The 8,668-nt window shown below is 40.2% G+C and overlaps 3 protein-coding genes across 3 annotated transcripts; 1 reads left to right on the forward strand and 2 right to left on the reverse strand.

Moving 5' to 3' along the window:
- Positions 1-857: 857 nt before the first annotated feature.
- Positions 858-1,319, reverse strand: LOC145476687 (cysteine dioxygenase type 1-like). Its single transcript, XM_081455418.1, has 2 exons — positions 1,133-1,319; positions 858-1,032 (listed from the first exon to the last, which is right to left on the reverse strand). The coding sequence occupies exons 1-2, from the start codon at positions 1,303-1,305 to the stop codon at positions 951-953; spliced, it is 255 nt and encodes an 84-aa protein (XP_081311544.1). The 5' UTR covers positions 1,306-1,319; the 3' UTR covers positions 858-950.
- Positions 1,320-3,120: 1,801 nt separating this feature from the next.
- LOC145476684 (uncharacterized) lies at positions 3,121-5,384 on the forward strand. The gene is made up of 3 exons (XM_081455416.1): positions 3,121-3,636; positions 4,137-4,796; positions 4,930-5,384. Exons 1-3 carry the CDS (start codon positions 3,285-3,287, stop codon positions 5,382-5,384), a joined length of 1,467 nt encoding a protein of 488 aa, XP_081311542.1. The 5' UTR covers positions 3,121-3,284.
- A 2,232-nt stretch (positions 5,385-7,616) lies between these two features.
- LOC145476685 (uncharacterized) lies at positions 7,617-8,663 on the reverse strand (the record flags this gene model as incomplete). Its single annotated transcript, XM_081455417.1, has 1 exon — positions 7,617-8,663. A coding segment is annotated over one exon (465 nt), but the record flags the coding sequence as incomplete, so codon positions are not given.
- Between the last annotated feature and the right edge of the window lie 5 nt (positions 8,664-8,668).

The following is an 8,668-nucleotide window of genomic DNA, read 5'->3' on the forward strand; positions in this document are numbered from 1 at the left end:
AACCCTCACAGTGAGTTACCCTGGCTGAGCTAATTTTTCACTCATTTCTTTGCAAAATTCAACCAATCATTTACATGAGGATCTCAAACCTATCTGGAGGGGTGAGACAACACGGGTGTCAACTTAAACACTTTGGCTTGCCTAACCAGTACAACTCTCAGGGTGGTGAGTGTCATCATCATCAGTTCTTGAGGCGCCAGTAGGCATGCAGTGTCATACAATGCCTGAATTTAGGATTTAAAGCAGAAATTTGTACCAAAGAAGAGAAAATCAACCGGGCAAAACCCACTGTGATTGATTTAGCAAAGAAAAATTAAGGAGACAGGGATATTTGCACATTTAACTATTCAATAAGGGTTGTGAATAATCATGCAGGGTCAACTTTGACGTGGCCTACAAGGACAACACTTTCCCATATAAATGCTCGATAAAGTTGACTCAGGGGGAGGGTTGTCTCAAGTACCAGAGACCATGTAATTAGGACCTGAATGGAGGCTCTCATCAATTCATGAAGCCAAAAAAATACCATTTCGTGTCTGAGGAAATTAAACCTCTGGGATTTGGGCCTATGTTACCAGGAATTTAGTCAAATCTCCTCCAAATTAGATAACCAGCTTCTTGACATGGAAAAGGCTAACAATATTACACATAATACTTAGACATGTCTCGCAGAGGTTGAAAGATTAGCGATATTAATCAAGCGCGAAGGACATTAATTAACGTTCTTGTCATATAAGCCTGTGACTGTCTAGACAGTGCTCAGCAATATGTGTGGAAGTTGCATCATTTCAGCTTTCCGTGAAATTCGCTAAATTGGGACCAATATGCTAGAGGTATAACTGATATAAACTGCCACAAACAGTAGAAAAGCCTTCTCTTTTTTTCAAATATAACAATATGAATCCATGAAACCCTTCAGGTTTATGATGGCCAAAACGTTGAACTTTTTCTTACCTCCCTTGGCCTTCTCCCCAACACAATACGATCAAGTTGAATTTTCCATTTCCTTCGTCTACTAAGTTCCTTGTGTACCTGCGACATTAGAAAAGGAACATTTCAAATAGTACAAAAACAGCTAATTATAACAATGTACTAAATACCATTAAATAATGGAAACAAAGTTACACAAAACCTGTGAGGATCGTAGTTCGCGTATTTTGCCCAATCAGCCGGGTTTGATCGATATGACTCTAAAAACGAAATAACCTGTTCAACATTGACGCGGTCTTCTTCAAAAAGAACATGAAGACCTTTTACAACGTCCTCCATCGATTCAGGAGGCTCTAAACACCTTTTAGGCTCCATAACGAAGTGAAGTTTCCCACCTCACACAAACTAGCCCGCCAACAACGCAATTACTCACACGTGTGCGCGCGCAAAGATTTGTTACACGCCTGACGTCATGGTGTTAAAAATATTAAAAAAAAAAAAAAAAAAAAAAAACGTCCTTGCCGTTTTTCTTCGATTCTGAGGAGCAATATGACCTTTTTCGAAGCCATGGATTTCGTAGTTTATCCACAGATCAGACCCTTTATTTTGCCTCCAGTTCGTCGAGGTAGCAAGCAAAATAATACAGATACAGGAACTGGGGTATTTTAATTTTCTACCTCGAAATGAAACGTTTTTGTACTTTGTTGGCAATTTTATCAGTCTCAAAGAGGAACTGTTTTGACAGCGCGTAGAATTGGATTCGATTGCGAAACTCCCAAGCTCAATGGGCTCAGCAATATTCACGCTTCTCCCTTTTCCTGGAAAATGGCGTTTCCGCGTCCGTCCTTTTGTTCCTGTACCTCGAATCTAAATCCAGGTGCCAAAACATTTTCCTGTTTCTAACTGGATTTTTTTTTCTCTCTCGATAGCAGCTGATAGCAGCCGACTACAGTGCTGAAGTCGTGATCAGTCGAAACCGACGCAAGAGGAGACACATTTCTTTTCCACCCGTGAATTTCGATAAAATGCCTGTTTAACGGAAAGAAGCTCCTGCAATCTCACAAATGACTGCTCCTCTATCCGTTCAACTCCTTAGAACTTAAATTTTGAACTGGATTAAATAGATCTCGTCTTCGTATCGATATAATAAGCTCATTCTCCCGTATTCTCCACTTACCTTAGTAGCGGACTTTGTACCGAGTGCTTTTTATGTTACCATACTTGGTCCATATCAGTTGTTTTCAGCAAAAAGATGGTAAGACTTTCTATATACTTTTATGTTTTCATCGGGGCCAGCAATTGCCGCAGAAAAAGAAAATAAAATCATTGTAGACAAAATCTACCGCTGCAACATTGTCTGCGAAGGAAAATCCCTTGACTGGTGGATAGGATTCCATCATTCGTGAGGCGAACCTTTGTAGCCAGGCCAGGTAAAAAAGCAACTTTGTAGCCAGGCTCGAAACACGAGGTTGTCCATTTCGTTTGAGAAGTCGATTGAGTACTGTAGTTTTCTTGCAATCTGCGGATTCTTTTCTTTAACTTACCTCATATTCAATATGGCCTCACCTGAAGAAACCCTTGCGGAATACGAAAAACTGTTTGCGAAGCGTTTCACTAGTGAAGATGAGGAGTATATGAAAACGGTCAACAGGCCTCAAGCTTCGCCACCTTGCCTGACTGATTGGCTCAATACTGGATATAGAGACAGGTAAAGAGCTTCCCTTGAATTATAAGGGCTCTCTAAACGACGACTACCCGGAATTTGTATGTCTAGTGAAAAGAGAGATATCCTGCTTACGCTCCATCCCCAAGTAGTCTGTACGTAGCTTGAATTGACTCTGACAAAGATGAAGCTCTGTATGTCTATGTGTTAGCACCTAGCTTTGGTAGTCGGTTAGTATTGCGGTTAGTACTACAAGGAGTGACCAAGAGCGTTTTCCATTTACCAAAAAATTCCGGAAATCCCGGTTTGGATGTAAATGGAACACGACTTTTTGGTTCGTTCCACTGAAAATTTTCCAGAATAAACGGAATTTCTGAAAACGTAGTCCCGTTTTCCCGGTGGAAACTTGGAAATGGTGTTTTCAAACTTTTAAGAGGTTGGGAGTGGAGGTGAAGAAGGCATGTTCACAAACCCAATGAGACTTGGCGTAAGAACTCTCTATTGAAAAATTCTACCTAACCCCTGGACCTGGCAGAAACAACAAATCTTGCGCGCGCACTTACTTTCAGCCAATCAAAAGTCTCGTTGTTGCGCCATTCACGCGTCACGCAAGAACCACGCAAAATTCCATGGAAACGCGAAAATAACAGATTAGAAACCCTGAAAGTTTTCTTCACATATAACGTTCAACATGGCGAGAGTTTCTCCTTACTTACCAACAGATCGTCAATCTGATTATGCTTTGCTGGCCTTTCCAGAGAAGTTATGGTGGATTGTTAATAATCCTAAACGCGAAGAAATTCACTGGAACACACAAGGAACAGGCGTCGTTATTCCGAGCATTCAGAGATTCGTTTCAGAGATTCTAATCAACCCATCGAGCGCGCTTTTCAAGACAAAGCATTTTGCAAGTTTTGTTCGACAACTAAACTTGTATGGATTTCGTAAAGTCACGGAATATGTAAAGAGGACGTCAACTTCGCCGTTATCGTTCTTTTCAAAATGTGAATTTAAACATCCTTTCTTTCGAAAGGGAAGGCGAGGTAAGGTTCAGAAAACCAAATAGATTATTTTTCTTACCTTTAGAGTGGGCTTGTGCGGTCGCCTATATCAGGGCACTTAAATTTAAACGACCTTATATCTTGTATCAATTTCACAATATCCTGAGGTTTTATAATTATATAGTCTTAGAAAATATCTCTTTGTGTTTGCGCTGGAAGTTCTCATGAAAACTTACCAATGATATTCATAAGACTTTCATAACTGAAGGAAAAGAAAGATTTGAGCATTAATGCAATTGAGATAAGTCACTGAGATTAAATAAAAGTTTTAAATTAGCATGTTTAGCTAATAATTGAAAGATGGGCATTGAAATTACCTACCTCAAATTAACCTAAGGTACTTTCTATATCGCATTTTTCCTATCTTAATTTCAGCTCTGATCCAGTTTCATAAAACACTACTTATATTTTTCTCGTTAATTTGAGATTTTTCCCGAAAGCACTAAAATAGTAAAATCTTGATTTCATCTTTTCGTCTACAGATCTGTTGGTCCACGTAAAACGACAACTGTATTCCACCAAGAAACCCGAACACAGACGACAAAAGAACCGTACCCCACGAGCAACAGAAAAAGAGTTTGACCAAATATCTGGATCCACTTCCCCTAGCGCCACATGGAACTCTACTTTATATACACCTATGCAATTTTTCCCCTGGCAAACCTCGCTTCAAGTGCCTTTCACTTTATATGCACCGTTTGGCAATCCTTATCAGTTGGCTCAAACGCAGCAAGGACCAGTAGGAGGTTTTCCAACCGTTCAGGGGCTTGGATTGGCGGGACAGTTTACCCAAAGCCCTACGAATCCCTCTATGATGTGGACTCAGAGTTCGGGATCTTGTGAAGGGAATGTGAAATCTGTTTCTTCCTCTACATCCATGCATCATGAAACCAAGAATGCTGGGATCGTCTCCGCCCAGGAAACTTTGCCAGTAGAAGCTGTTGAAAGTACGTTGTCCCACGAACATTTCTTTAGAAGAAAACAATTGAACTTTTTTGTTGTGCTTCTTTCACTTTTCCGCGTTCGTACGTTTGTTCTTAATCACTCGTTTACTTTGCATCCACCCTACCACCCACATGTGCATGAACTCATTCATGCTGTGATTCAAAAGTTTGTTCAACACCACGTACCATTCTTAAACGGTATTCGAATTGAGTAATGAAGATATTTGATTCACAGATTAGCACTGACAGACGGACAGACCGACTTATGGATTGATTGAATGACTGATTGTGATGAATTGGTTTATTTTTGAATTATGCTTGTCCCCTTTAGGTCTTAAGAAGCTACATTATCCAACGGCGACAGTAGCTCCAGTCTCCTCGCCAAATGTTATCATAAACACATCGAATCCGTCAGCTGTTTCTGTTTCCGGATCTAGCACGGCCCACAATGCATTTATTCCAGGACATTCAAGCGGTGCCCTGGGTACCAAGTTTACGTTATCTGTTCCCAATAACAACCCTGAATTATCTGAAGAAATGACGCCTTCACCGAGGAGTGAATCCGCTGATTCATCTGTCGCATACTCACAATCTTTCATCGTTCATGCAATGCTGAAGGAATCCACTGCAAAGCCTTTTGCGTCATGCTCACAAACTTTCACAGTGGATGAACCACTGAGGGAATCCACTATAAAACCGTCTGTGTCAGGCTCACAGTTTGAAGGGGAAGTAAGATACGCTCACGGATTGTGTAACAGCAAAGGGCTTCCATTCAGCTCTGTTTAATTTCAGAAATAAAGCCAGTGAGGCAAAGATTTTTTAAAGAAGATTGAGGTCACCTTATTGCTAGTAATACTAGGACAAACCTGCAGAATTCAATGTAAACTATCTAGCATATTTTTTTTCTCACGACTGCACAAGACATAAATGCATCTTTGTACATGATGAGAACGCTTGTACAGCATTGCTTCTAAAGCTTTTGTCATTGAATAAATTGATACCTTCTTTTAGTACTGTGAATAAATTATTTTTAAACCTTTAAAATTTTATTTGCTTTCTTAGTTGTACCAGTTCGCCTCTTTTCGATTAACATTTGGCTTGGTCCTGTTTATGGACAAGTGGGCAAATCATTAAAGTACACTGCGAGCAGTCTATCGTTTGCTAGAAATTCCGTGGGGAAAAACCCAAAGAAGAACGCAACAGATACGAGCAGTCGTGAGCGTGCGAGCATGATATGCGAAGCCGCGCTACTCGCCGCTTGCACGTCACGCTCCCACGCTCACTTGTTTTGCGTTCTTTCCCACGGATTTTCGAGGAAAAGGGAGACTTCTCCCAGTCTATCACTAAACAAGGAGTAACCCAGCCTTCCCTGCAAAATTTATACTGCGTGACCCTGTCGTGCCGCAGTTACGTCATCATTTTGTTAACCGACGGAGTCTCAGCACTAGCACGAGTGACTTCTTGTCTGCTAAAAAAAAACCGAGCGTCTCTGGGAACGAAATTGTCACGGCCTTTAGCTTTAGTGGCAAATCAGTTACCAATTCCTCTCTATTTTTTGGACTGCGAAACAAAATGAGGCAACAAAGTAAGACAGCTCTCGAAAGTCATCTATATCAAAAAGACAGGAACACTGAAAACTTGATATTTCATATGATTTTATTCAACAAGGAGATTTTTTACAGTTTATTAGTGGTTAGTTCCATTTCTAAACACTATAGTTTAACTCGTTACTCCGAAGCAATATTTATTAACCATTTATATTTCGATTAAAACGAAACTTCAAAGCTCCAATTAAGAGCCTGCGAACGAAGACGAATTTCCGGCCGTTGTTTTCATACAATCATGCCCTCTCCAACGGTGCACAATGGCTAGCTTTTTTTTCATTCCGTCCTTAGCTCATTAGCTCCCTGCAAAGACCATTTTCTTACACGACTAGTTAATTCTGCCCGAGCATGGTCTTTGAAGAGACGTTGAACTGCATTTCGACTTCCCAAAAAATCACATGCACAGGCCGAGATTTGTCTTCATTCGTAGGCGACGTACTGCAAATCTGCTTTACGCGTATTTTTGACGCAGATTGCCAGTTACCATGTTAAAAGCTTCTATAGAATTCATTGTAAAAAATCTCAATGCTTTCCTTGCTTTTAATTACTACTAATAATAATATTTCGTATACGAAAACAAGGAATCACATCTATACTTTTTATTCCAAGATCGTTTGAGAAGACAGCCACCATAGGTGACGGTTTAAATATATTTTGACTACCAGATAATGATTTAACAGGTAGTTGTCAAATGCGGCGAATGCAAAATAAACGATCGATGGGTTAAGCCCCTTAAACTCATTACAGCCGATACAATGTTTCATTATATAACACTGTCTTAGGGAACTATGACACTCTAATTTCTTTGTTGTATATGCGAGTGGGCACGTGTTTAGGAGATTACGGTTTTGTTTGCTTGAGAAATTGTTACTTCACAGTGAAAAAAGCAAAACAAAACAAAAAACAATGAGATAAAAGTCCAACTTGACGACCTAAAAGCAAGGCAGTTTGAGAAAGTTATATACAGTTGAATCCCGATTTTTTAAACCCTGGAGTTTTCAGTCCTCTTGATAACTCGAACCAAAAGTTGTTTTCTTCCCCTCAGTCTAACCCTGTAATTTTACCCCCGATTTCTCGAACTAACAGACTTCTCATACCACTTTTCGTTTGCCTCGAAGGTTCGAAAAATCGCCATTCCACTGCATTCCGAAAACTTTAATCCCTCAGCAAGCTCGACACGATATAAATGAACGTGCGGATTGCATTGCGAAACATGTCGATCTCAGACATTGTAAGTTTTTTTGCGTTTTCAAAATATTTCAAATACTTTTTCAGGAAAAGTTGTTTCCTTCTTTATTGTCATCAGTAAACTGGTTGGATCCATGTGTGTAAGGTCTCTTAGCTGGAGGATTTTCGCTGTACGATAAATGTCTGTTGAGCTAAAAATTTAACACTGTCCGTTTTGTAGCTTGGTCGTCAGTTTGGATAATCTCTTTTCGTAATCCAGCATAGGTAGGCACGCAGTACGTACAGAGACATTTTGGTGCTAGTCTGTCATCATGCAATTCGCGTGTTAAATTGTCTTCCTTTAATTACAAAGGTTCATTTTTCTTCTCTTGCTAATATATCTCTTTTATTTATTTAGCTCGTTATTACTTGTTTAGATTTTTGTAGTTAGTGTTTCGTGATGCTCAAAAAACAATTTACAAACGGTGTCAAATCGTGATTCACGGTATTTGTTAAACTTTTAAGATAAAGAGAAATCACTTGTTTAAACGAGTTTCTGTCAATGTTGCTCGCCCGTGGTTTGTTTATTCAGTCAACCAATAAATCTTAGACTGGCCTTGTTAAATTAGAAACAATCGAGCCTGAGGTCAATTGAGTACAGCGGTTATACCATTCTCGTCTCCAGTTCCCCCTTAACGAATTTTACTAATAAATCTCTTAAGGACCTAAAGACGAAAACGGCCAAATTCATTTTCAGCCTCGTAATGAAATCGAGAAAAAAAAGTTATCGATCATTCACATCGCGAAAATAAGTCTCCTTAGACATTACTTACTCGCATTGCTGTCTACAGACGGGGGTCTGATGCTTACACAGATAGATGCACAAGTCTTTGATGGTTCCCATTTTATAGTCGCAGCGAGGCACAGCACATTGTTCATAAGTCATGGGATCTTCGCAAACTCTTTTACATTGCTTGACGTGGACTTCCTCTGTATCGGAGCTGACTCCTTTCTCGCTCTCTCCATCCGCCTCAGTTTCCCCTTCTTTGTCATCATTCGCAGTATTACCGCTGTACAACTCAAAATCGTAACCGCTGGCTACTGGCGTTAAAAGTCGGCTCAAGCTTTCAATTCCTTTTTTGATAGCGTCTGCACTTCCGCTTTCCTCGTCTTCGTCTTGACTGTCACCGGAAGCTGTTTCGATTTCCGATTTTTTCGCGGCCTTTTCCTCCGTTCCGCTGGCCTCAACCTGAGATGCAGCTGCGGGCGCAACTTCCTCAATGGTGCTTTCTCCTGACC

Source organism: Orbicella franksi, unplaced genomic scaffold (genome assembly GCF_964199315.1).
Source record: "Orbicella franksi unplaced genomic scaffold, jaOrbFran1.1 SCAFFOLD_828, whole genome shotgun sequence".
Taxonomy (NCBI): domain Eukaryota; kingdom Metazoa; phylum Cnidaria; class Anthozoa; order Scleractinia; family Merulinidae; genus Orbicella; species Orbicella franksi.